General features: G+C 35.5%; 2 protein-coding genes across 5 annotated transcripts in view; both read left to right on the top strand.

Annotated features, from left to right (window-relative positions):
* Positions 1–3,875, top strand: part of LOC306848505 (early estrogen-induced gene 1 protein-like) — a 33,354-nt gene extending 29,479 nt beyond the window's left edge. The window contains exons 11-13 of one of the 2 annotated variants that reach the window (XR_013782248.1): positions 1,053–1,122; positions 1,220–2,860; positions 2,920–3,875. Coding sequence is in view for 1 of the 2 variants with exons in the window: in XM_079383102.1 (XP_079239228.1) it covers positions 1,053–1,122; positions 1,220–1,265 (116 nt within the window). In the remaining variant the exon portion in view is untranslated. Of the gene's footprint in view, positions 1–1,052; positions 1,123–1,219 lie in introns of both variants that reach the window. The other variant, XM_079383102.1, reaches the window with a different exon arrangement.
* Positions 3,876–8,944: 5,069 nt separating this feature from the next.
* Positions 8,945–27,409, top strand: sh3glb2a (SH3-domain GRB2-like endophilin B2a). 3 transcript variants are annotated; one of them, XM_079382001.1, is made up of 12 exons: positions 8,945–9,299; positions 10,481–10,622; positions 11,563–11,691; positions 14,366–14,499; positions 14,576–14,668; positions 18,188–18,250; positions 21,037–21,060; positions 21,521–21,610; positions 21,928–22,028; positions 23,205–23,418; positions 24,838–24,949; positions 25,549–27,409. In XM_079382001.1, exons 1-11 carry the CDS (start codon positions 9,237–9,239, stop codon positions 24,943–24,945), a joined length of 1,161 nt encoding a protein of 386 aa, XP_079238127.1. In that variant the 5' UTR covers positions 8,945–9,236; the 3' UTR covers positions 24,946–24,949; positions 25,549–27,409. The 3 variants fall into 3 exon arrangements, with proteins under 3 accessions (XP_079238127.1, XP_079238128.1, XP_079238129.1); XM_079382002.1 differs by having other exon boundaries at positions 27,322–27,408; XM_079382003.1 differs by having other exon boundaries at positions 26,515–27,406.
* The last annotated feature ends 19 nt before the right edge of the window (positions 27,410–27,428 follow it).

Below are 27,428 nucleotides of genomic sequence, written 5' to 3'. Positions count from 1 at the left end.
TGAAATTAATAAATATTTTAACATCATTTTTATATATATATATATATACGTATATATATATACGTATATATATATATATATATATATATATATATATATATATATATATATATATATATATATCTCTCTCATTAGTCGTTTAGCAGACGCTTTTATCCAAAGCGACTTACACATGAGGTCATAAGAAGCAATCAAAACCAACAAAAGAGCAACAACATGCAAGTGCTATTACAAGTCTCAGCTAGCCTAACGCAGTACAGATAAATATTATTATTATTAATTTTAATTTATTTATTTTTTTTAATAAAAAGACAGATAAAATACAATTAGAATAGAGAGTGCTAGAGTTAGAGGGTCAAGTAAAGATGGAACAGATGAGTTTTTAGCTGTTTCTTGAAGATGGGTAAGGATTCAGCTGCTCGGATTGAGTTGGGCAGGTCATTCCACCAGATGGGAACAGTTAATGAAAAAGTCTGTGAAAGAGTGTTTTTGTGTGTCTTTGGGATGGTACAATGCGTCGTTCACTTGAAGAACGCATGCTTCTAGAGGGCATATAAGTCTGAAGTAATTAATTTAGGTAAAGGGGTGCAGAGCCAAGTGGTGGTGTGTGTGTACAAAAATATATAGTTTTTTTTTTTTTTTTTTTTAATGGTTCATTATTTCCAGTATTGATGCAGGTATTTAAATTATAATAAATGTTGAAATAGAATTTATACACAAATCTCCAAATGTATTTGATTAAGATATTATATAAATTAAACTTATATATAATAAACTCATATTTTATATATATTAAACTTATTATATATTATGTAAATTACGTATTGCAAATCTTTTAACATATATACAAATAATAAAATGTGTACATATGTGTGCACACAAGACTACACTGAACATCTTTATCATACCTGATATAAACTTGTGACACCCTGATGTATGTGGTGATGAAATATTGACCCTCCACTTACAATGGAGATGCATTTGAGCCGCATGTTAAATCCAGGTGTGAACAGTCGTCATGCGCTCACTGCAGTCTGTCTGTCTGTGTTCAGATAGTAACCTGAGACTGTTTGTGAGCAGAGACGGAACGACAGCGCTGAGCGGCATCCAGCTGGGAAACAGGTGATTCCATACAAACACCCCACAGAAATACAGCATCAAGAGCAGCAAAAACACAACACACACAAACTCACTCATCACACTGTGTGTTGTGTTACAGGGTCTCTGCTGGAGTGTATGAGCCGGTCATCATCGAAAGCCATTAGATTTACACTTCATCATCAAAATACTGGAAGAATCGCATAAATCTACTCCAATCACCTCTTGATCAGATATTTCATCAACATCTAAATTAGTCCAGATAAATGTTTGTGCCAAACCACTGCAGATGCCTGAAACAAACCACCATGACGCTTTTCCCCCAGATCTAACATTGTGTCGTGATACTGCACAGAACGATTTTTCTTCTGGACAGAGATCTGATCTTATATCTATGGAAGCATGTTTCTGACAGGATAAAAGAAAAAAAAGGTGATTGCGGATTTTTATCTCAAAATTCAAATTTTTTTTCTCGCAGTTCTGTGGAAAAAAAAAAGTAAGAATTGCAACTTAAGTTCAAAACGACAAGATATCATTTCAGAATTGCAAGATATAAACACAATTCTGAGAAAGTCGCAATTATTAATTTTTCGTTTCGTGGTGGAACTGAATTGCAAGACATAAATTCAGAATTGGGACGTAAACTCAGAATTTTAAGAAAAAAAGGCAGAATTCTGAATTTAAATCTCGCAGTTTTTTTTGTTTTTTTTTGCATCTCACAATTTTTTTACTTTTCTTCTTGCAATTCTGATTCTTTTTTTTTTTTTTTTTTTTTTTCAGATTTGCAAGAAAAAAGTCCAAATTGTGTAATTCAAAAGTGGCAATTTCCTTTTTAATTTTTGAATTCTGTGTTGGAAACAGGCTTCCATGCGTACCACTGAGTGCAGCTGCACATTTATGTGTGTTTTGTCTCGTCTGTTTCTTCCTTTCACATCTGTATGTGTGCTTTTTAGTCTGATGCCGTGTTTTTCATTTGCATTAAACACTAAGTTTTGACATGATTGGGCTCTTTCGGTGGGCTTTTCCTGGAGCATCAGCCGGTCTGAGTGCTGTGAAAGGACCAGAGATGTTCTCTGACTCACAGGACGTCCTCAGTCTTGGGTTTTCCTCTGATCCTTAAACTTGTTGCTGTGCAGCACAAAACTCCCTCCCTACAGATTCTAGTGTTATAAAACCAGTTTAATGCACTTTACAAGAGAATCTCACCAAAACTGTCCCATTGTACCTCAAAATCAAAATGAGAAGAAATTCTTTCTTTATAAAGAGAAAATTTGCAGAAAATGTGCTCACCCTCAGGTCATTCAAAATTAGGATGAGTTTGTTTCTTCATCAGATTTGGAGAAATGTGTCTCTGCATCAGTGTCTCAGCAATGGATGCTCTGCAGTGAATGGGTGCCGTCAGAATGAGAGCTGATAAAAACATCACAATAATCCACACCACTCCAGTCCATCAGATAACATCTGGAGAAGACAAACACATTTTTGTATTTCCATACTCAAGAAACAAACGAAGAATGAAGAAACATCTGAGGATGAATACATTTTCAGCAAATTTTCATTTGTTCCTGAACTGTTCCTTTAGATTAGTCTTTATCACTAAGAAAGTGAGTTTTACAGGCCTCAGGATGAGTCGGCCTCTTGAAATCATGAAACTGAGACTGATTTTTCCAGTATAGAGGAACTCCGAACCAGCTGGCTGGTTATTTTCCTTCCCAAAACAATCCCTCGATACAGATTGTGCTGGAGTTTTACAGAAACGCATGCTTCAGATGCTTTTGCTTCAGATGAAGTGTTTTGTGTTTCTCGAGTGCACTTGATAAGCTGTGATCGACTCTTTCAGATGCGTATGGTGCTGCTCATGTGAACCGAGTGCTTGTACCAGTCTTCTGACCGCTTTATTCATATATTTCCATTCTCTTTAAGCTTTTAAACAGGAGTTCTCTCATTTATAGTAATGTGAACATACTCCAGATTGGCATTCATTTGAGCACTTTCTAAATCACAGTGCACAACATTAGCACTAAACACTATATAGGTTCACTTTGGATCACGCAAGCAGAATGACGTTCATCTGTCCAGCACCAAACACTGAGATCTTTACTGGTTCTTTAACGAGTTAAAGAGTACAAAATGCACAAACCCTTCATATCTCTTGCAAATAAGCTAACATTTTAATGCTATATTAATGAGATAGACCTATAACTTAATAAATGTCTATAATTTCAATGAAATTCACTTGTATTTGTATGAAGCGCACTATTCAATCTCAAATGTGCTTTTAATAAAGTTTAAGAAACTCTTACCCATTTCTGTTTGTTGATGGATTGACTCAAACTAAATGATTAATTTTGCTTATATCTTGTAGTATTCAATCAGCCCCTGTTATTAAAGCAATATTTTATTTATTAAAGCCAATTAACAAACATAATGAGTTTATACACACAAGCATTTAAACGTTTGATCAGTACAATTTCTTTTTTTTTTTAAATAAGTTTAAGGTTTTTGCTCACCAAGGCTGCATTTATTTGATCAAAGATACAGTAAAAAGTGTCAAATATTATTATAATTTAAAATGACTGACTGTTTTCCATTGTAATATATTGTAAAATGTAATTTATTCCTGTGATCACGATGAATTTTCAGTCTTCAGTATCACATTCTAATCATTTCTAATTATTATCAATGCTGAAAACGCCTTAATGTTCGTGAAAACAGTGATATATTTTCTTCAGGATTCACTGATGAATAAAATCCAGCACTTTTGATCATTTTAAAGCATCCTCGCTTACTCATTTCTTTAAACTTTTACAGCACAGATTTACATTTATATCAAAGACTAAAGGGACTTTGTTTATATGCATATACCTCCGGTTTCACAAACAAGGCTTAAGCCTAATCTCAGACTAAAATGTAAATCTGAGCTGTTTCAACTGAAAGAAACTTGCACTGACTGATCTTAAAATGTCATGGATTTATTTGGTCTCAAGATGCTCACCAGTATTGCTTTTTTCTAAGGCATGTTTATAAAAACTACTTAAATGTTACTACTTGAACGGCCGGAGCGCACATGATCCTACAGATACAGAGAGGATATGAAGACATCTGATCATTTCCATACCGAAATCAGGGGCATGGCTGTGAAATACCGCTGTGCAAATAATTCTGATTCAGTTCGATTCATTCAGATATTCATTCACTCACGTACTGAACTGTTTGCTATGGACCACCACTGAATAAAAAGTTAAAAAAAAGTTTGTGACCTTTTATCTCACAATTCTGACTTTTTTTCTCAGAATTGCGACTTTGTCTCACAATTGCGAGTTTATATCACGCAATTCTGACGATTAATTAATTAATAAATAAATGGAAACAGGCTTCCATAGTTTGCAGCAGTTTCGTACACCGTAAAGGGATTCTTTCTCGGACAGAAAACAAGAATATGAGGAAATTTATATGGACACTTATTTCCGACAAAAATCTGAATTATAAACTCAGAATATATAAACTCAGAATAGCGCATATCCGTAATCCCAATCTGAAAATTATTTGCGAATCCGCAATCTGATCAAAGACTAGAATAGTACCCTTGTCTGAATCAAGATTCGCTATCCGAGCTCCGAAGTCCTGATCTGAATTAAATGATTCGCTACGGGGTCCAAACTTCCAAAATCTAATCCAATTATTTGCGATACGCAAAATTCCAATCTAGATCAAATGATTCGCGATCCGTGCTCCGAAGTTCCGATCTGAATCAAAGACTTAATCTGAATAATGATTTGCGAATCATCGTTTTAGATCAGGACTTGGAGCACAATCAATCAATTCACAAAATGATATGCGAACCCCCTCCAAGGTCACAATTAAATGATTCGTGAAAATTATTGAACTGATTCGGAGTTTCAAAAAGCTCTGTTTCATGTCATTATACTTTGAAAAATAATTTAGCGATGTCGAAATTAAAAAAATGAACGGCTCTTTTGATCTGGTTTTTGCTAGTGAATCACTTGAACTGAATGATCGAAGTCACGAGTTTGAATCAATCGGAGCGGTTTCAGAGTAAAATGACTCACTGAATTGATTCGCTTTGTCTGTTCTTCCGCTTTTCGTGCCTTCAGCCTTGTTTTACACGACACTGCCAGGGACCTGTACCATGATAGTGGCTGAACAAACTCAGGGTTACAGGATTAGATTTGAGTCGACAAAACTAAACCTATCCAATCTGGCTTTGTTGGTACCATGATGCTGATTATCAACTCAGGCTTTGAGTTAATGAAGCACATCATGTCAGTAATGAACAGCCAGTCACATGCCTTTTAACTGTCGCTTCGCTTCTCGCGATTCACTGCCAAAGATTAAAAGATTGAAAAATATAAATTTAAATACATTTACACAGCAAGGTGGAAAGAGCTGTCGGTGAAAGAGAACAACTAAAAGAAAACTTCTTGCCATATCAGTGCAAGTGAAACTTGTGAAGTGAGTTTAGTTGATAATATATATAGCTATAAAGAGACTCAAAAATCTAAACATGTCATGTTTAAAGCTTTATCTATTAATTCTGAAGCTTATTTATATTCTATATTATCTGTATATATTTATATTAATTTAGAATAAAATAATAATGGATTAAGGTGTAATAAATATATAAATCATATAATTATAATAAATAATCATCGCTAAAAGCCAGATGATTGTATCTTTAAAAATGTTTTACTATGTAGTGCCCTTTAATTTGATAAAGTGGGAGTGGCTTTATTGCATCAGAGATGTGCCACTTTATGTGAAGCTGATTGGTCAATTTTTGGTTTGCAATCTCTAAACTAGAACATAACCTGCCTAAGTTACTATGGTGATGAACACTGCTAAAAGCCAAGCCATGGTACCTAAACTGGGGAAGTCGTGGCCTAATGGTTAGAGAGTCGGACTTGTAATCCAAAGGTTGCAGGTTCGAGTCTCGGGCCGGCAGGGATTGTAGGTGGGGGGAGTGAATGTCCAGCGCTCTCTCCACCCTCAATACCACGACTGAGGTGCCCTTGAGCAAGGCACCGAACCCCCAACTGCTCCCCGGGCGCTGCAGCATGGCTGCCCACTGCTCCGGGTGTGTGTTCACGGTGTGTGTGTGTGTTCACGGTGTGTGTGTGTGTTCACTGCTGTGTGTGTGTGTTCACTGCTGTGTGTGTGCACGATGGATGGGTTAAATGCAGAGCACGAATTCCGAGTATGGGTCACCACACTTGGCTGAATGTCACTTCACTAAAAACCAGGATTGGTGCATTTACCTGGCATCATGGTACAGGCCCCAGTACTGGCTACGATTAAGATATACATATTTATTTCCATTTGAAATTTAACATTCAACACAAATATACGAGCAGAGGTTACCGGTTTAACTGCACTCCATTAAAATGACTAACTGCACCTCAAAATACACATTGTGCATTATGATCGAGTTTGCAGCATAATTCACTATATTTTAAATAGTTTGACCTCTGCAGTTCAGTTGGTGACAGTTCAACCATTGAAGTGAATGTTAAACTTATCAGTATAATAAATATTTGCAAAATTATTGTCGTATCTGATTGTATTAGTTTGTATAGATTGATAGTCAATGTAAAAAGCCAAAGTCACAAAACAGCATAACAACATAAACTTTATCATTCAACTGAACTGTGCTCGTATGTTTTAAACACTTCGGCTCTTACATGGCCATAGTCCACCCCAAACATACGATTTTCTAGCATATTACCTTTAGCTTCTCATCTAATATCAATCTTATGACCTATTTCAGATGCAGCCTTATTTCTAATCAGTTTGATTGATGTGGTTGTAATGCCCTCTACTGGGCCAACACAAGCTCATCTGAGAGATGCAGAATGACCTATAATGAAGTAAGCGGTCACACTGAGGCAGAGGATGATGAGGAAGATGGTCCCGGGACCCACGTCCACCAGCGTGCAGCCGTTCGGACACACACAGGGGCTCTCCACCCACATCTGCAGAGGCCCGTCGGCACTGAAGCTCTGGCTGTGTGTGATGGAGCGATCCGGGCCGCACTGGTAATGAACCACAGTTTGAGGCTCACTGTCAGGAAGCACTGGCAGAGAGACAGAGGTCGTGAGGTCAAAATATATGACAGATATTTTCTATGTACTGTTACATCATAAAGTCAAAAATCTGGGTGTTATATTAGACAGCAACTTGTCCTTTGAAAATCATATTTCCCATGTTACAAAAACAGCATTCTTCCATCTTAGAAACACTGCCAAGCTTCGAAGCATGCTACCTGTTTCTGATGCAGAAAAGCTAGTTCATGCATTCATGACCTCTAGACTGGACTATTGTAATGCACTGCTAGCTGCTTGTCCTGCATCTTCAATAAACAAGCTACAGATAGTCCAAAAGGCAGCGAGTTCTTACCAGGTCAAGAAAATATGATCATTAACATCCCGTGGTAACTATAACAGAAGCTTCAGTCTGGATCCAACCCTTAAATGATCTGAGATGACGAACACCTGAGAAAAGATGATGCCAACCCCTCAGAGGACGCCAAAGCTCAGACAACATACAGAATTACCTAATTTTGCCATAAGTTAAATATATTAAGGTTCTGCAATATATAAATATATTGTGGAAACTTAATTTCCTGTAGAGCTGCTTTGCAACGATTTGTATCATAAAAAGCGCTATACAAATAAACCTGAACTTGAACATATACAAATATTATATATTGGATAGAAACTGTGCTTACATTATATAATATAATTGTATAAAAAAATATAATAGCATAAAATATAAATATAGCATATATTACAAACTGTATTTACATTTGGTAAAATGATCGCATTAATCACACTTTAGATTTTTCTAATAGCATAAAAATGTATAGGCTATTAAAAATATTTCCAGTTAGTAAAGTGCTTATATAACCTAATTTTCTATCTATCTATCTATCTATCTATCTATCTATCTATCTATCTATCTATCTATCTATCTATCTATCTATCTATCTATCTATCTATCTATCTATCTATCTATCTATCTATCTATCTATCTATCTATCTATCTATCTATCTATCTATCTTAGTTTTCATATCTTTCCAATAACATATTTGCTTACACTCATTTTTATGAGTGCATCAAATTATTATAGCAAGTGAAAACATTTACATTTATGAGACACTTTTATCCAAAGCAAATTACAAAAGAGGACAATAGAAGCAATCAAAACCAACAAAAGAGCAACAATAACCAAATGCTATGACAAGTCTTGGTTAGCCTAAGGCTTTTATACCACAAAAAAGCTAACACAAATAACTTCTAGGTACGTTTTTCTAACATTCCCATTAAGTTATGAAAACGTTATTTGTGATTGTTCTCTGAACGTGCAGTTTTTTCTATGTAAACGTGTTAATGCATTGGGAAAAACAAACAGTATAATTCTCATCAGTGACTGCATGAGTCGACTGAGCTATTGCTCCTTAAATAAGGCGGAGCAGTAGACTGATGAACAAATGAATTAGACACATAGAAATATAATAAGCAGAATGGCAATTTGGATGAATAGAGTTTACAAATAGGTGGGGAGCGGCGGGCCGAAGCTGCCTGTAATTGGGCCGTAATAATTAGTTTTATAATAATTATCACTGTGTGTTTCTTAATAAATTACATTTCTATTAAAGTTTCTCGTGTCCATATTCAGTATAAATTATTATTAATTAATTATTGTCAGGACAAACGCTGAAACGGCGTAACCTCACGTGATATCTGTTACTTTTCTCAGCGCTAAACCAATCACAGTCGATTGCGCTGCTAAATTGGACCAATCACAGTCGATTGCGCTGCTAAATTGGACCAATCACAGTCGATTGTGATTAGGGATTTTTAAGAGTCATTTTATAGAAATCGCTGCGGCGGATTTTTATTTGTACGCCAGCTATTAATCATTATAAATAACGGATTCAAACGATTATACTCTTCCCAGCACAAATGTTTCCAGTAAGACAAAAACCTGTCTGAGATTTGCAAGCGAGCCGCTCAGTTAAGAGCCGTTCATGTCTCCCAGAAACCGTTGAAGACAGAAACACACGCCTCTGCGGAGCGCCTGATGCCGCGGGGATTCCGCCTCTTTCTCCGCGTACAACATGGATTTCAACATGAGGAAACTCGCTACAGATGCTGGGATATTCTTTTCACGAGCTGTTCAGGTAAAACGGGCTGTTTCTGGATAAATATACGAGTTTAAACGCGCCTGTCAGAGTCGGTGAGGAACTGCGTTTAGCTAACTTACACTAAACACCAAACCAGATACAATAACAAATACACTTTTAGCACAATTACATCTAGTTTCGAACATAATTCATGTGACTAATGTAGTGTATGTTTTAAAAACAGATTGGTTGAACATGAGGCGTATTCAAATATAGCGCTATTAGGCTGTTTGGTGTTTTGAGTAACTAACTTAAACTATGTAAGTTAGTTTAATTACAAAATAAACGTAATTGTAATCAGTTAAGTTACAGTTGCTGAGAAAAAAACGTGTAACGTTAATTAAATTACAGTTACTTATTTAACAATTACAAAGGAGGTTACATCAGAATTTACACACACACACACACATACATACACATACATATACACACACACACACACACACACACATATATACACACACACATATATACACACACACACACACACATATATATATATATATATATATATATATATATATATATATATACACACACACACACACACACACACACACACACACATATACACACATACAGGTTTAATAACTGCTCTAAAATACGAGACAATGTTTCAGGGGTTTAGGACACATGCTTATAACTGTTTAATTCCTGTTTGGGTTAATGTTTGCTTTATTCTTCAAGATTAACTGTGTTTTCCAAGGCATTGTTAGATGCCAGTGTTTCCTGTCATAGCTTTGATTCCAAAAACAGTATCATAGCTATTAAACCATTTCTTATGATTTTAAATCTATATTTAACCTCAGAAAGATCAAAAAGTGAAAAGAGGTGTTTTCGTGGTGGCTGTGCTTTAATATTAAATGATTATAATCTTAATTAAAGTGATGAAGGATTTGGAAAGTCTGTCAGTAATCAGTGTTGAGAACTACTGTAAGGTTAACCCTGCCTAGTTTACGTATTTGAAAATGATTAACAATTGAAAACATTAGCAATTTAGAAAAGTAATCAAATGTATAGAGTTATATTACTTTAATAAAGTTATTGAAATAGTTACACTACTGATTGTAATCTGTAACCTATTGCATTTCCAAAGTAACCTTCCCAACACTGAGTATTGATGCGTTTCCTCTCAGGAATATGACAGGTTCTTGTTGATCTCCATACTTTTGCTCCAGTTTACAGAGGAGAAACTGGGACAGGCTGAGAAGACCGAGCTGGACGCTCACTTTGAGAATCTGCTGTCCAGAGCTGACTGCACCAAAAACTGGACGGAGAAAATCTACAGACAGACTGAAGTTGTGCTTCAGCCAAACCCTGGTGAGCAGGTGCTGGTGACTCAGATACACCTGATATATAAGGGTCATGAGTCAGTTCAGGACATGTTTGACTGCTGCTGTGAACGCTGTTTCATCTGTGGCACCTTGATCTGGAAGAAACATCGGATTAAGGCTTTGATCAAACATCAACTACTGTGTATGATGATAATGACATTATTCAGGTTTTTCTGGAGAAAAGTCTTGAGAAGAGCTGGGAGAAATTATTTGTTTATCAAATAAAGCTTATATACTAGAAGTATTTTGTATTAATTTAATATCATATATATTTTTTATATATTATTAATATATAATATATTATTAATATATGTTATATATTGTAAATAAAAAAAAAATATATATTTATATATATATATATATATATTTTTTTTTTTTTTTTATTTAATTTTATTTTTTATTTTTTTTAAAGAGTATTTTATAATAATTTCATATTATACATTAAATCTTCATAAATGACAAAGAACTTAAAAATTGTAACGGAAATATCTTATGAAAAGTAGGAAGAGAAAAAGCCCAAAATAGAGAAATTAGGGCAAATGTCATTCTTCAACACCTAAAAGAGTTAGAAAAATTTTAAAGAAATGAAATCCAACTTTTAAGCAGTTAAAACCTTTCATTTATTTATTTATTATCATAATATTTTCTATAAATCTATAATTTATTTATTTAAAAACAAATTTTTTTTAAATTATCTTAGGGGCTGACAAAATGTCCTCTAATTAAAGACTTCCAAATTTATTTATGTGTCTAAGTAAAGGTCCTTTAAAAAACTACAATGTAGACCAAAGTGCTGAAGTACGTCATTTTTGCTCCACAAAAATCATTGTCATCGTGTTTTTTCCTTGAGTATGTTAAGTGTCTTATCATGACTGCTGTTGTTAATTTGTTTTTGATGTTGCTTTATTTGTCCATTTGTGCGGCAGGTGCTCGCATCGAAGAGTTCCTGTATGAAAAGCTTGACCGGAAGGTTCCACCGCGGGCCACTAATGGAGAGATCTTAGGCCAGTTCATGCTGGAGGCGGCCAAGGAGTTTGGACCAGGAACCCCGTACGGTACGAATCCAGACTCAGAAACATGTCTGACAATGATTTTGTTGTCCCTTTTTTTTTTTATCAGTATTTTAAAATTCTTTGCAAACCTCAGCACTGGATTGTCTTTGTGCATTTTTGGCAGAAAAAGGCTGCCAAGAGTAAACGCTTGATTTATTTTGTCTGTAAGAGTAAAATGAGCTGAACTCCGCTGAGAACAAATCAAATGATGCTCTTAATCTAATTCAGTCCCCTGCAGTAACATTAAGAGCCACTGTCTGTGTTTGTGATTCTAAAGCTTCTTTTGTAGATGTAATGTGAAAACACAATAGGTTAGCGAGCGCTTTGCTCTTAAAGTGGGGGAATAATTAAAACGCACCGACTGTGATGTTGAAGTTTTTCAGTGTGATTGGATTGATTTTGCAGTCTCTGATGGTTTTTTTCCCCGCAGGCTGTGTGGAAGCAGCCAAACCAATAAATCTAAATGCATTATCCTTTCTATTTCCCATTGGACTGATCAATAGTGTCAGAGGTCACAGCAGTCTGTGATGTCATTTCCTGGCCAGCATTCTTCAATAGAGATTTTCCATTTTATAACCTTCAGTAGAAGTGTCCAATTGATTTTTTGCCTCTTACATGATAATTAAATTGACCTAACTGTGCTCTAGTCATTATTATCAACATTAATAAACCTGATTCTCAAAAACTATAATGCTAAAGCTCTGCTTCAGGGTTTTATACCAGACAGAGGATGCATTTTATGCTTTCTGAGCAATTAGAAAGTCATTCTAGAAAACACATTTGTCAAAGCAGTGATTTGTAATGAGCCGTTTGTAATCAAAACAAGACCTGTGACCTGTTTTTGAGTTTCAGGTCCGTTTTGATCGAGTTGTGCACAGCTGGGAAGAAAAAAACATTGTTAAATGCAAATAAAACTGAATTCAATTTGATTATTAAAACTTAAAAATGAAATTAACCATACAGTTGTGCAGAAAATAAATATACCTATAGATGTTATGGGAGAACACTTATCATATCATCTGTTATTAATGTCAAAAGTCCTAAATTCACCTCTCATTTGACTTTGACTTTTGAAATTTGACTTGGCTACATTAAATATGGGTTGGTATAGATGATATTAGTAAATATCCATTAATAAGTGAATAAAAAAAAAATAAAAAAAATTCCTGAATGATAAATGCCTTTATTGCAGTGTTTGTTTGCCACTTGAGAAGCACAGATAATAGATCCATAGAGTGGCGAGAGAACTGTGCGCTGTCTGTTCTCAAACTAAAGTGCACTTAGTGGTTTTAAATGGCTCTTTAACATCCTCTTTAACAACTGACCACATGCTTTTAGGATGGGCTGTAGTGTCAGTCAGTGGAAATACACGGTTTATCTCTGCAAGTACAGGACTAATGCAGCCTGTCTAAAGTATAGAAAACCTTGAAGTGTCTATTTGTAAAATTAATGGATGGAGTGTTTGTGGATAAACCTTCGATTGCATTTGCTGTAACTATTAATTAGGTTACTTGTGTCAAGAAAGCATGCTATAGTTTTCACATAAATACATTTAAAAGGTGTCCAAATGTCTAAAATCACTACTGAAAATGCTTTTCTTTTGAGTTTTTGCAATAACAATTTGAGAGTGTCTCATTTGGTGTGTTTCTTTTTAACTTTAATGGAGCTCCATGAACAAAGCCTGATGATCATGTTCTCCAGCATGATTTGAGATGAGCAACAGACTGTCTGACCGTCTGAACAAAGAGTCACACAATCAATGACACTTACATGATTTGCATCTGATTAGTTGCATTGAAATACTGCAAAAACTTTTAATGTGGTTTTGGACCACCCTTTTTCTGTTCTATCATAAATAAAGGAAGTATGGTGATTTTTCGAAGTCAAGCCTAACAGAAAAGAGCTTGAGACAATTCAGTTTTGCAGTTAAAATCACAGACTGCCATGTAAAGAGGTATTAATTATTGATTCGGTGGGCTGAACAGCTGCTCTAACATGTTTGTGAAGACCGGCTGTGACACAATTTGCTTGCATCCTTATTTTACATCCACTTTAAATTTCTCCATTGATTGCAATGCAGTAAAATGAAAGTTATGACAGATATGGCAGTTACACAGGTCTGCATCATATTTGCTGAATGAAATCCAATACTTGTTTCTTAGTAATTTTGTGGCGCTGATTTAAAAAAAATAGTGCCTGTTTTGCTCGAGCATGTCGCACTTTCTCACAAAATATATTGCATTTTATAGCACAACCAGTTGTTAGTTGAAGAAGTCTCGAATGATCCCTTAATCAGCAAAAAAGGAGCTTCCTTTGTTCAATTCTCATTAATTGATGCCTAAATCCACTTTTTCCACTCTTTTGCAGAAGTTAAATGATACATACTGAATACTTTTCTCATTAAAACCAAAACTTTTGACATTTGACTGCTTTTGTTATTTTGAAACGTGAATTAAAGCTGATACATATAATTTGAAAAATTTGTGAAAACTGTATGTGTTGGAAGGTGTTATTGATTTTTTATTTTTTTTTGCAGATCAGCAGAATTCTTTTCAAGATGTGTTATTTATGCACTTAATTTATCTGTGTTGGAAATGAAATGGTTTTTGTGGGAATGAAGTAATTCTGCCCACACTGTGGGTTTTATTCGTGACTCATCTGTGTGTTGGCCGTGTAGGAAGCACCCTAATCAAAGTGGGCGACTGTCAGAGGAGACTGGGTGGCGCTGAGAGAGAGCTTCTGCAGACCTCATCCATTAGCTTCCTCACACCCCTACGCAACTTTCTGGAGGGCGACTGGAGGACCATTTCTGTGAGTTTGACTGACTCTTGTACTATCAGATTTGAGCATGATGCTGATATATTGAAAAATTACATCCTCGTCGCAGAGAGAGCGGAGACTTCTGGAGAATCTGCGCTTGGATCTCGACGCCTGTAAAGCGCGACTCAAGAAGGCCAAAGCAGCAGAGGCCAAAGCGGCTGTAAGATTCCTGTTCTCTCCTCCTTTTTCTTCTCTTTTCTCTAGGCATTGGAAGCATAAGGGATTTATCATTTGTGATTTTGGTTCACATGTAAGTTTTCTTAAAGGAATAGACAAAAATGAAAATTTACTGAAAATGAACTCACCCTCAGGTCATCCAAGATGTAGATGAGTTGATTTCTTCATCAGATTTGGAGAAATGCAGCATTGTATCAGTGTCTCAGCAATGGATGCTCTGCAGTGAATGGGTGCCGTCAGAATGAGAGTCCAAACAGCTGATAAAAACATCACAATAATCCACAAGTAATCCACAACACTCCAGTCCATCAATTAAAGTCTGTGTAAAGTGATATTAAAATATGTGTTCTGAGTTTGTCACACAACAGAAAAATGTGTTAACCACCCAGACAAATTTGAATGATAAAAAAAACCTGTCAAGTAGCTAAAATAAGTTATCAAAATCTTTGAAAAATAAGCAGGACTCTCTGCTCTCAAACGCTGGGGGCGTGTCCGCTGTCTGCGCTTAAACCACGCCCACTCGCGGGAAAGCGATCGTCTCTCTCAACTGTCAAATACGCTACAACCTGAATGGATGCTACTGATACTACCTCTAGTAGCTTAATTGGATTTATACAGCCATACATGTTTGAGCGTGCAAGTTTAGTGCAAGCGCCCAAAAAACAATCCTGAACACAGAATTGGTGAAAAACGGTTTAACTCCACAATTCAGTACTACATAGTTCAGAGTCTTTGTAATGTTTAAGCAATACATTTCTAACATTTGTAATGTGTTTAGAAATAATTCTCAGAATTCTCTTTACACCGACTTTAATGTTTTTGTGTTTTCAGTTTAAACTGTTGCTTTATTAAAATCCATAATCTATAATGATGCTTCATCCAGTGAAAAAGTCTGTCTGCTGTTGTCCTCTCACATCAAAATCCACCCACAAATTGTTTTAGACTGTTTTCTCTTGTAAACGGTGCTTGATCTGTGCAGATTTCTTTCTTGATTCAGACTAGGTGACTTTTTCACTGGGAGGAAGCAATTATTAAAGGGGTCCTATTATGCTCTTTAACAAAGTCTTGATTTTGTTTTAGGGGTGGTTCGAAAATCGCATTATTTTTCACATAATTTACATTATTACAATACCTTTCTCCCCAGCCTGGCCCAAACGGCTCGATCAGTTCTGGGTTTGATGAAAGCCCACCATCCGAAAAACGAAATGTGTTGTGATTGGTTAGCTGTCCCGGTGCGTTGTGATTGGCGAACAGCTTAGATGGTGTTTCAGTACTGCCCCACCCCTTGCCAGAACAGCAAGTTCGTCAATAATGCCATATCAGTTCAGACCTCGAGAATATTGAAGAAGAGGATCGTGCAGAACATTTGCACACACGGAAATTGCAAGGCATATTAAAGTAGTAATGTTGTTGTTGTTGTTTTTTTTTTTTTGGCATTATAACATGAATTGCAGTGAACCTGTTATACAGTTGAAGTTATTTATACCATAGTCCCACTGACTCTATTCGTGGCCGCATGTATATGAAACAGAAAACAGTTGGTTTCCATCAGAAATAGAGTTGTATAGAAACACCCACACCGGGTTTCGTGCAGTGCTCAACCAAGCGCTCTGCCCACCTGCCAACCATTCAAATTTCCGTAGGCGGGATTTACAATTTGTGATGTCACAAATACAGGAAAACAACTGTGTAGTCCAAACGAGCCGTTCATTGTAGTTCTTGAAAAGGGATTTTTTAAAAACAAAATATCTCCCTTTGGAGTGGACTTTGAGATTTGTAACTTTGTAGATCGTTTTATGCCCAAACATACACACTGACTAAAATTCAAAACGTGAAAAAGCATAAAAGCATAATTTGTTCCTTTAAGCAACAAAAATACGTGTCAATATATTTGTTTCTTACAAACACAGATTTTGTCTTCTCCAGATGTTAACTGATGGACTGGTGTGATCTGGATTATTGTGGTGTTTTTATCAGCCGTTTGGACTCTCATTCTGACGGCACCCATTCACTGGAGAAGTTTGTTAATCTGGAAAACAATCAAATCCTTGAAAGTTGATTGTCTTGAAGACTCCCTTCTTATGTGTATTTTATTTGATTACGATGCAAACATTTCAAAACCGTTATTCGATGTATTCTAAAGAAGGTAATTAGTTGTGAATAACTGGTTCTCGATTCCTCTTCCTTATTGTCACACTTTGATGACATCACTCGATGGGTTTCTTCCTCGTGCTGCTTGTGTGGTGGTGAATATTGAGTGATTTCTCACCTGTTGATCGAGCACTAACCGTGTGTTTCTGCTTTCACCTTCTCAGTGTGAGGGAGAAGTGAGTATCACAGTGCGTTTCCTCTTATGCACATTATGCTTTTATTTTTTTTATATATATATTACAATGACATGAAGTCCTTTCAGTTTTGTACCTCATTTTTCTTGAACTCCACTAAGATCTTCTTTTGAATGATATGATGGAATTACTTGTATCTGAGTAAACCTTTAAAATATAGATTTACAGAATGCAGCACAACAAGCTTAGAGATTGTTATTAATTAATTTATTTATTTTGAATGTCTCCCAAAGAGTAGTGGCAACAATTTCTGCAATTCCAAATTCCTCATTTATAAAGGTTGCTATGCCCTTCATTTAAAAAATATATGTTATTTAGTTCTGAGAATTTCAGTGTTCTGGCTATATAAAACTCACTTTATTGCCACAAGTCAAATATGCAAGTGCCATACACAACTAAATGTATGTTTTGTATTTTTGTGCTTATTAGAGTATAATTTTGTTGGCTTATAAACATGCTAGTGTTATTTTAGTATTATTTAAATACTTGTGTAGTATTTATTTTTATTTTGAATATTTATGTTTTCATTTTAAGATGCTGTCTGAGATTGTTATTGCCTGTATAGACAGTCGACAGCGAGGGTTTGGAACAGAGAAACCAATCAAACCTTCCTCTGTTAAGAGTGAAAGCTGATGCTCGAGTCTACAGAATGCAGTTATTCTGTCAGTGTCCTCTAGTGGCTAATATATGAACACAGTGTAGTTTGTGATCATGTGATCATCTGTTCCATCATATCATAATCCACACCCATTAAAATTGTTTTGGGTTTCGTTAATTCAACAGAATTTATACATAATGCACTTAACGATTTCAGTTGCAATATCTTTTTCCATCATTCAGCAAGGTCAAAGATCAGATGTTTTCATTCTTATATTTATTAAAGATTAGCTAAACATCATCTAAATTTGTTCAAACTTAAGCACATTTTTCTGATCTTTGAATCTTTTTAGCTGTAGTTCTGATGCATGAAGGCTTTTAGATGAGAATTCATTGCTACTTTTTGTTTTTAGTTTCTCACAATGACCAGCAGTTATCATCCTATAGTTCAGTGCAGCGGATGAAGAAGAAGCCAGTCAGTCTCTTACCTAAAATATCTGCTGCTAGTGATTGTGTTTTGGCAGGAGGTGTGTATTAAAGTGTGTTCCTGTCTGTTTCAGGCTGTTCCAGACTTTCAAGAGACAAGACCGCGTAATTATGTGCTGTCTGCCAGCGCATCTGCGGTAAGAACGTCCTGCAGTCTTCACTGCCTGAGACGTCCTCCTCCACACACACACACACATCTATATACACAAGCACATATATAACATTTCCAGTATTAATATTCATGAGACACAATCTGTCATTCATTAATCTGACATGTTATTGTCAAATCGCAGTGTTTTCCTGCATCCTGTGAGAAATTAGATTTTACCATGATACAAATCAGCATATGGAAGCTTATTTCCATCACAGAATAAAAAAAATTTTATAAGGTTTTTTTTTTTCTCACAGACCAGACTTTTCTCACAATTCTGAGAGAAAAGGTAAATATTGCAAGATATATACTCAAAATTGTGAGATACAAACTCTCAAATTTGCAAGAGACGACAAAGTCAGCATTGTGAGAGAAAAATACCTTTATATTTTTTTGTTCTGTAATATAAAAAAAACAACAGAATTGCGAGATACAGTGGTGTGAAAAAGTGTTGGCCCCCTTCCTGATTTTTTATTTTATTGCATGTTTGTCACACTTTGTTTCAGATCATCCAAAAAATTAAATATTAATAAAAGATAACACAAGTAAACACAACATGCAGTTTTTAAATGAAGGTTTTTTTTTTTTTATGAAGGGAAAACAAAATCCAAACCCACATGGCCCTGTGTGAATAGTGTTTGCCCCCTCCCCCCTGTTAAAACATAACTGTGGTTTATCACACCTGAGTTTAGTTTCTCTAGCCACACCCAGGCCTGATTAATGCCACACCTGTTCACAATCAAGAAATCACTTCAATAGGACCTGCCTGACAAAGTGAAGTAGACCAAAAGATCCTCAAAAGCTACACATCATGTTGAGATCCAAAGAAATTCAGGAACAAATGAGAAAGAAAGTAATTGAGATCTATCAGTCTGGAAAAGGTTATAAAGCCATTTCTAAAGGACTCCAGCGAACCACAGTGAGGGCCATTATCCACAAATGGAGAAAACATGGAACAGTGGTGAACCTTCCCAGGAGTGGCCGGCCCACCAAAATTACCCCAAGAGTGCAGCAACGACTCATCCAAGAGGTCACAAAAGACCCCACAACAACATCTAAAGAACTGCAGGCCTCACTTGCCTCAGTTAAGTTCAGTGTTCATGACTCCACCATAAGAAAGAGACGGGGCAAAAATGGCCTGCATGGCAGAGTTCCAAGACGAAAGCCACTGCTGAGCAAAAAGAACATAAAGACTCGTCTCAGTTTTGCCAGAAAACATCTTGATGATCCCAAGACTTTTGGGAAAATACTCTGTGGACTGACGAGACAAAAGTTGAACTTTTTGGAAAGTGTGTGTCCCATTACATCTGGTGTAAAAGTAACACAGCATTTCAGAAAAAGAACATCATACCAACAGTAAAATATGGTGGTGGTAGTGTGATGGTCTGGGGCTGTTTTGCTGCTTCAGGACCTGAAAGACTTGCTGTGATAAATGCAAACATGAATTCAGCTGTCTACCAAAAAATCCTGAAGGACAATGTCCGGCCATCTGTTCGTGACCTCAAGCTGAAGCGAACTTGGGTTCTGCAGCAGGACAATGATCCAAAACACACCAGCAAATCCACCTCTGAATGGCTGAAGAAAAACAAAATGAAGACTTTGGAGTGGCCTAGTCAAAGTCCTCACCTGAATCCTATTGAGATGCTGTGGCATGATCTTAAAAAGGCGGTTCATGCTCGAAAACCCTCCAATGTGGCTGAATTACAACAATTCTGCCAAGATGAGTGGGCCATAATTCCTCCACAGCACTGTAACAGACTCATTGCAAGTTATCGCAAACGCTTGATTGCAGTTGTTGCTGCTAAGGGTGGCCCAACCAGTTATTAGGTTTAGGGAGCAAGCACTTTTTCACACAGGGCCATGTGGGTTTGGATTTTGTTTTCCCTTCATAATAAAAAACTTCATTCAAAAACTGCATGTTGTGTTTACTTGTGTTATCTTTGATTAATATTTAAATTTGTTTGATGATCTGAAACATTAAAGTGTGACAAACATGCAAAAAAAAAAAAAAAATCAGGAAGAGGGCCAACACTTTTTCACACCACCGTATAAACAGATGTGAATTCTAAGAAAAAAGTCAGAATTGTGAGACATAAACCTGCAATTATGAGTTTATAATTTGCATTTGCAAGATTATAAGAAACAAAAAGCCACAATTACCTTTTTAACTTATATATTCACAATTATGCAAAGTGCTGCTGGGGTGTAAACAATCCATTAATCGGTGCTCTTTGGATGCAGGATTTTTTCATATATCATAAAACTCATAAATCCAAGGCACTCGAGTAGTGTGAAAGAATTAAAAAGCCTTTATTCACATGGCTTTAGATAAAGGGTCTGAACAACAAATGTGTTGTTTTTAAATTCTAAAGCCATGTGAATAAAGGCTTTTTAATTTTTTCACACTACTCGAGTGCCTTGGATTTATGAGTTTTTTGATACGTTTTTAATTTGTTTATTCTGTGGCAGAAATATCCTTCCATAACTTTGCTCTTCTACATGCTTCACCCTCGTGTAAATGAGCAACCTAATACTCACCACTATAACAAAACTAATCACACATTTTTTTGCATTTATTTCACGTTTACTTTCATCATTTATGGTTTGGTCCTCAGATGTCAGGATTCTGAATTACATTAACAGTCACACTTTGTCCCTTTGTGTTCTGCTGTAATTAAACACAGCTTGAGTTTAATACTTCTTATCATTGTAATGCTCTCTGTGCTCTTATCTTGTCATGTCTTACTGTTTGTGTCTCTCTCTTCTGATCAGCTCTGGAATGAGGAGCTTGATAAAGTAAGTGTGACATGACAAATATTGATGTTTATGTATGTTCTGTAGTAATCTTTTTAGTAACTGTCTTCTGGTGTTAGTTGTCATTAATTATCAGGTCAGTACAGAGCACTTTATAAATGTCGCTTATGTGCAGTCCCACGCCAACGTGAGAATATAAGAGAAAATAAGAATTCAGTCATGACTTTGGAAAGAATCCTCAGATTCTGTTTTCTGTTTCCAGTTGTATAAAATATTAGTTTTATTAGTTAGTCATCTAATTTTTTTCTTTGAGACTACTCATAAAAAAACAGGTATTTAAAATGTACATCAGTCTAATTTGAATCTGAAAAGCATGACTGACTTTACTAATACAAATTGGTTAGACTTGTTCTTAAGAGAGTCCTATTGTGTTCATGCAACTCTAAATGCAGATGAATCTCGCGTCGATGTCAATTTTGGATTCGTTTTCTCTCATGTGCAGGCGGAGCATGAATTGCGTGTTGCTCAGACAGAGTTTGACAGACAGGCTGAGGTCACCAGACTGCTCCTGGAGGGCATCAGCAGCACGCACGTGAGTCGTTTTTACATGCATGCTGCATTAACACACGCTACACACCTCAGCAGAAGCGTAGGTTTGAATAGTATAACATTATGTAAACAAGCCACTTTAAACTGATAAACCTCATTGTCAGGATGGGCTTTTATAATAACCCTTCAAAATGCATGCTTTGAAGTTCAGAGAATAGCATTTCAAAAATTGTTAAATCATTGTTCAAAAGACTCTGCGTAAATATCTCTTATACTCATGCAAACAAATGAAGTGCAGCCTGTGTTTGCACAGCATGCTATGGGATTTAAAGTGACAGGACGTCTTTTCTGTCTGCGCAGGTGAATCACCTGCGCTGCTTGTGTGAGTTTGTGGAAGCGCAGGCGATGTATTACCGCCAGTGTCACAAGTACATGCTGGAGCTGCAGAGTGAGCTGGGCAGGTGGTGATACATCAGATTTCATTCATGTGCAAAATGCTATTTGGGTCACAATCATTTTTCCAAAATAAAAATATAACATTAAATGTTAACACTTTACAGTAAGGTCTCATAGTTAATGCATTAGCTAACATGAGCGACGTATTTCTTACAACATTTTATTTATCTTTGTTAATAAAAGTGCAATTGTTCATTCATGTTAGATCACAGTGCATTACCTAATATTTACAGATACAGCTTTTGATTTGAAAAATGTATTAGTAAATATTGAAATTAACAAACTAGGATTAATAAACAATGTTAAAGTATTTATTATTTGTTAGTTCATGTTAACTAATACAGTTAAATAATGTTAACAAATAGAACCTTATTGTAAAGTGTTAACTATTATATTAAAGATAACTTTACAGTGGAAAATATGACTTGGTGCAACATAAAGGAATAGTTCACCCAAAAATGACAATTTGATGAGAAATTTACTCGCCCTCAGGCAATCCAAGATGTAGATGACAAGAAATCTAGCATTGCATAGCATTTCTCTTTTTTTTAATCTCTATATTTGAATTGTCTTAAAAACAACATGCACACACAATGCCACAAAATAGCCTGTATAAGAATAAATAACACATCAAAATTCCTAAGCAGTAACACTGTACATGTTATAAGAGCTAAGCATACTTGCTCACCAATGGATCCTGGAATGGGTGCCGTCAGAATGAGAGTCCAAACAGCTGATAAAAACATCACAATAATCCACATCACTCCAGTCCATCAATTAATGTCTAATAAAGCCAAAAGCTGCGTGTTTGTAAGAAAGTGGTGTGGATTATTGTGATGTTTTTATCAGCTGTTTGGACTCTCATTCTGACGGCACCCATTCATTGCAAAGCATCCATTGGTTAACAAGTGATGGAATCCTACATTTCTCCAAATCTGATGATGAAGAAACAAACTCCGCTAGATGGCCTGAGAGAGCACATATCCAGCAAATAAAACTATTCCTTTTAAATATTTGATTTGTAAATCATGACATCACAGTCATTATTATAAACACCTGTTTTACTTTTCTCACCCATCTGCTCACAGTTGCAGTGGAGACATGTGAGTTTGTCGTCTTGTTAGTGTTCACACTAGTCAGCAGAGCCTTATAGTGTTCTCTATCAATCTTCTCTCTTTCAGAAGATGCCCCGACTCTTTGGATGTGAATTCCCTCCCCGCCGGCAGCCCCACGGATCCATCCGCCTTCCTGCCGCTGAACTCTCCGTCTCCGCTGGAAGCAGACGCTCTGCAGATTGAAGAAGTTCAGCCGCCCGCCAGCGGCACACACAAGGCCAAAGTGCTGTATAACTACGACGCTGCAGACTCCAGTGAGCTCTCACTGCGGGCCGATGAGGTGAGCAGATGCTTGATGGAAGATAAAGGGTCTGATATGAGTCTAATAGGGATGTTAGCTGCTGTGAAAAATAATATTGCATAATATCCGAGTCTACATTTCATGAACCAATCAAATTGTGATGGGGATCATCAAGGGTTATCATGATGATTTAATGCATTATAAGTTGATATTGGGTATTTATGATATTGGGTATTTAAGTTGATATTTTGATATTTATTGAAGATATTTTGATGAAGTAAAAATGGGTGATATATTGAATATTTACAATGAGTTTGCTGGAAATGTGAAATTAAACATTGTGAAAATAGTTAGGAACATTGAGGAAAACATACCATGATATTTTAAAGTAGCTTTTTAATGCGTTTTGGTTCTTGCATTAAGTATTTTTTAATATATTTGGCTATAGTGGCAGTTTGTTTGAACTGATTCGTTTAGGGCATTTTTTTCTGAATATTGTTGAATATTTAAAATGTTTGCTATAAAAACCATCCATTTACTTAATTGTAGCCCTTTTTTGATCCAATCAAATTTTGATGAATAAAAGTAAGCCATGTCATTAATTCTTTAATGTTAAAATTAAATGAGTTGTGAATGGTTTTTCATGACAATGTAATGCATAATAAGTTAATTTAGGCTAGTTTATTTTATTTATTCATTTTTAGTAAAAATGGGTGATGTTTTGAGTATTTAAGTATATTTACAACGATTTTGCTGGCCATTTAAAATGAAATATTGTGAAAATAGTTAGAAACAATGAAGAAAACATACCATGGGATGTTTTGCATTAAATATTTTGAAATATATTTGGCTATAGTGATAGTTTAGTTGACTTGATAGTTTTTTTTAAACCATTTAATTTAAATATTGTTAAATATTTAACCTTTTTCTGATAATAAGCATCTATTTACTTCATCATAGCCAACTTTTCATGATCCAGTCAAGTTATGAATAAAATGAAGGCCCGCCATGAATTATTTCTCACCGAATATTCTGTTTCACCTGAAAATACTACATTAATTTGAATGTTTATCATATGTCACTTTAATGTTAAGATTAAATGAATTGTGAATGGTTTTTCATGATGATTTAAAGCCTTATAGTTGACTCTGGCTAGTTTAAATGTCTCTTTAGTAAAATTGGGTGATACACTGAATATTCAAGTATATTGACAATGATTTTGCAGGCAATGTGAAATTAAACATTCATTGTTAATATGGTGGCGAACAGTGACGAAAACATTCACAAACTAGATTTTTAATGTGTTTTGGTTCTTGGATTAAACATTTTGAAAAAAATTAGGTTGAACTGATGATGCCATTTCATTTGAATGTTGTTGAATATTTAGAATGTTTGCTATGTGTGTTTACTTGAAAAGCATCCTAAAGATTAATTACACTTATCTGATTGGACGATCAGCTCATCACCGTGTACACAGTGCCTGGAATGGACTCTGATTGGCTGATTGGAGAGCGAGGAGACCAGAAGGGGAGAGTGCCTGTTACATATCTAGAGCTGTTGAGCTAAAGAGGCAAGACACACACACACACACACACATGCACATAGTTTCCAGCTTTAACACCCAGCAGTGAGCAAACAGAATCATGGACACTTATGAGATCAATCCATGTGTTCATCTCTATGTCCATCAAACTATTGTGTGTTTATATGCATGTCAATGGGATACTGATTGACTGGGGCTTCATTTTTTTTGTTTGATTTTAATATTTAAGATGTTTAACTCTGCCATTTTTCAAATTATTTTGGAGGAATGATATCACTTGGTAATATTAAAATCCATCACTTTTTAATACTCAACATTAAACCCTTATAGATGAATAAATAATGGGACTAGTCAGGATTATAATTCATACAACATCTCTTTTTTAAAAAATCATTAAATCACACAAATACCAGTGCAAAACAAATCTCAGAACTAATAATTAATTCACAAATGCCTGAAACATCCACTCATTGTGAGCACATGTATGTATGTGCCTGTTTTCTGCACTAAAATCAGCTTGTCCTGAAAGCTGATGACAGATATAAGCTCAATATTAAATGTTCAAAGGTCATTTACGCCATCTAAGCATTAACATATTTGCACTGTTTGGCAACTTTGTTTTCTAGCAGACCTCCGTGAGCCTAAATTAAACACGGCCTTAACCGCATCTCATGCAGACAGATGTAATGTAATGAGCTACAGCTAATCATGTCTACAATAGCACCACTGTTAAAAATATTCTGTGGAGTGACCATGTGATAGAGATCAGAATATGAATGTTGATCTCCAGCCTTACAGTCTTTATAAAACTTGTTTTTCTTGCATGAGGAACTTGACAGTGCAATAATACATGCTCATGCTCAGAAAATGTACAGTTGCTCTGCTTTAAGTGCCACTTAAGTTAGAATTATTTTGAAATCTCCTTTAATTAGACAAAATCAATAAAGTATCTCCATCTTAAGGCCCATTTTGGCATGATTTACAGTTTTACTGTAACTGTTATTGTTTAGAAATGTGCTGTTGCCACATTAGATTGTTCTTTTAAAGGAATAATTCACCCAAAAATGAAAATTTACAGATAATTTCCTCACTCAGTCTTAGGCCATCCAATATGAGTTTGTTTCTTCATCAGATTTGGAGAAATGTAGCATAGCATCAGTGTCTCCGCAATGGATGCTCTGCAGTGAATGGGTGCCGTCAGAACGAGAGTCCAAACAGCTGATAAAAACATCACAATAATCCACACCACTGCAGTCCATCAGTTAACATCTGGAGAAGACAAAAGATGTGTGTTTGTAAGAAACCAATACATCATGACATTTTTAACTTTAAATCATTGTTTCCTGTCAAAATATAAGTCCATAATAGTCCACAATAGTCCATAGCATCTCTTGCATGAAAGTCCACCCACATATTTGTTTCGAGTTACTCGTGTAGTCTGGAGTTATTTTGGACTGTCTTGGCTTGTAAACGGTGCTTGATCTGTGCAGATTTCTCTCCTAATTCAGTCCAGACCACTTTTTATTATTATTAAGCAATAAATATAAGTCTTGATGGATTTGTTTCTTTTGAACATGCAGCTTTTGTTTAAGATGTTAACTGATTAACTGCAGTGGTGTGGATTATTGTGATGTTTTTATCAGCTGTTTGGACTCTCATTCTGACGGCACCCATTCACTGCAGAGCATCCATTGCTGAGCAAGTGTTGCAATGCAACATTTCTCCAAATCTGATGAAGAAACAAGTTCATCTTTATCTCAGAAGTTTTTATCAAACTTTAATTTTTGCCTGAACTATTTCTTTAGTCTCATCTGCTGATATAAATGTGTTTTGCTCTGTTTTGTGTCCGGCTCAGTAGAAGCACTTGAGATCACTGCAGCTATAGAGCAATGCATGAGTTTCATTACCTCTCAAACTATTCTGACTGATGTACTTTATAATAATAATAACAATTTTATTTATTTATATGGTACATCATTTCTGAAAACCAAGGTTGCTCTGTGTGTTGATGTAACCATACTTGATTTATTTATGCCATAATGAACTGCACTGCACCACCTGTATTATATGACACCTATTAATATATTTATTTTTAATTAATTTTAGACCTTGTTTAGGTTTAGAGTTTGGCTTCATCTTTATTTATTTTATTAGTGTCAAAGTGCAGCTAAACGTTATTTAGAGATTTTGTTCAGTGTGCAGTATTTAATGTTTTATTTTACTGCTGATGTTTTTATTCGTTTAACTCTATTGTAAATCATTATGAATTATGCATGTATAATGGCCAAAATGAATTCATGAAGAAATGAACCCATTTAAGCCAACATGGTAATTTCTTTTCTTCTGAGAGAAAGCTTTTGTTTATGATGCCCTCTGTTGGTCATATCTTGTTTCTCCAGCTCTGGTTTGCTCTTCATTGTGTTTACTCTCCAAGCCATGTGGAGAGAATCAAGCTTAGTAATGTAATAAAAGCCATTTTATTGCTATATATTGCTTTCGAGGTCTT

This window comes from Barbus barbus (genome assembly GCF_936440315.1).
Source record: "Barbus barbus genome assembly, chromosome: 28".
NCBI lineage: Eukaryota > Metazoa > Chordata > Actinopteri > Cypriniformes > Cyprinidae > Barbus > Barbus barbus.
This window is presented reverse-complemented; position numbering and strand designations above follow the sequence as displayed.

Coding starts and splice junctions, on each gene's coding strand:
- sh3glb2a (XM_079382001.1), top strand. CDS start 9,237: ATGGATTTCAACATGAGGAAACTCGCTACAGATGCTGGGATATTCTTT. Junction 18,251..21,036: donor TGTCTGCCAGCGCATCTGCG/GTAAGAACGTCC, acceptor TCTTCTGATCAG/CTCTGGAATGAGGAGCTTGA. Junction 21,611..21,927: donor AGGGCATCAGCAGCACGCAC/GTGAGTCGTTTT, acceptor CTGTCTGCGCAG/GTGAATCACCTGCGCTGCTT.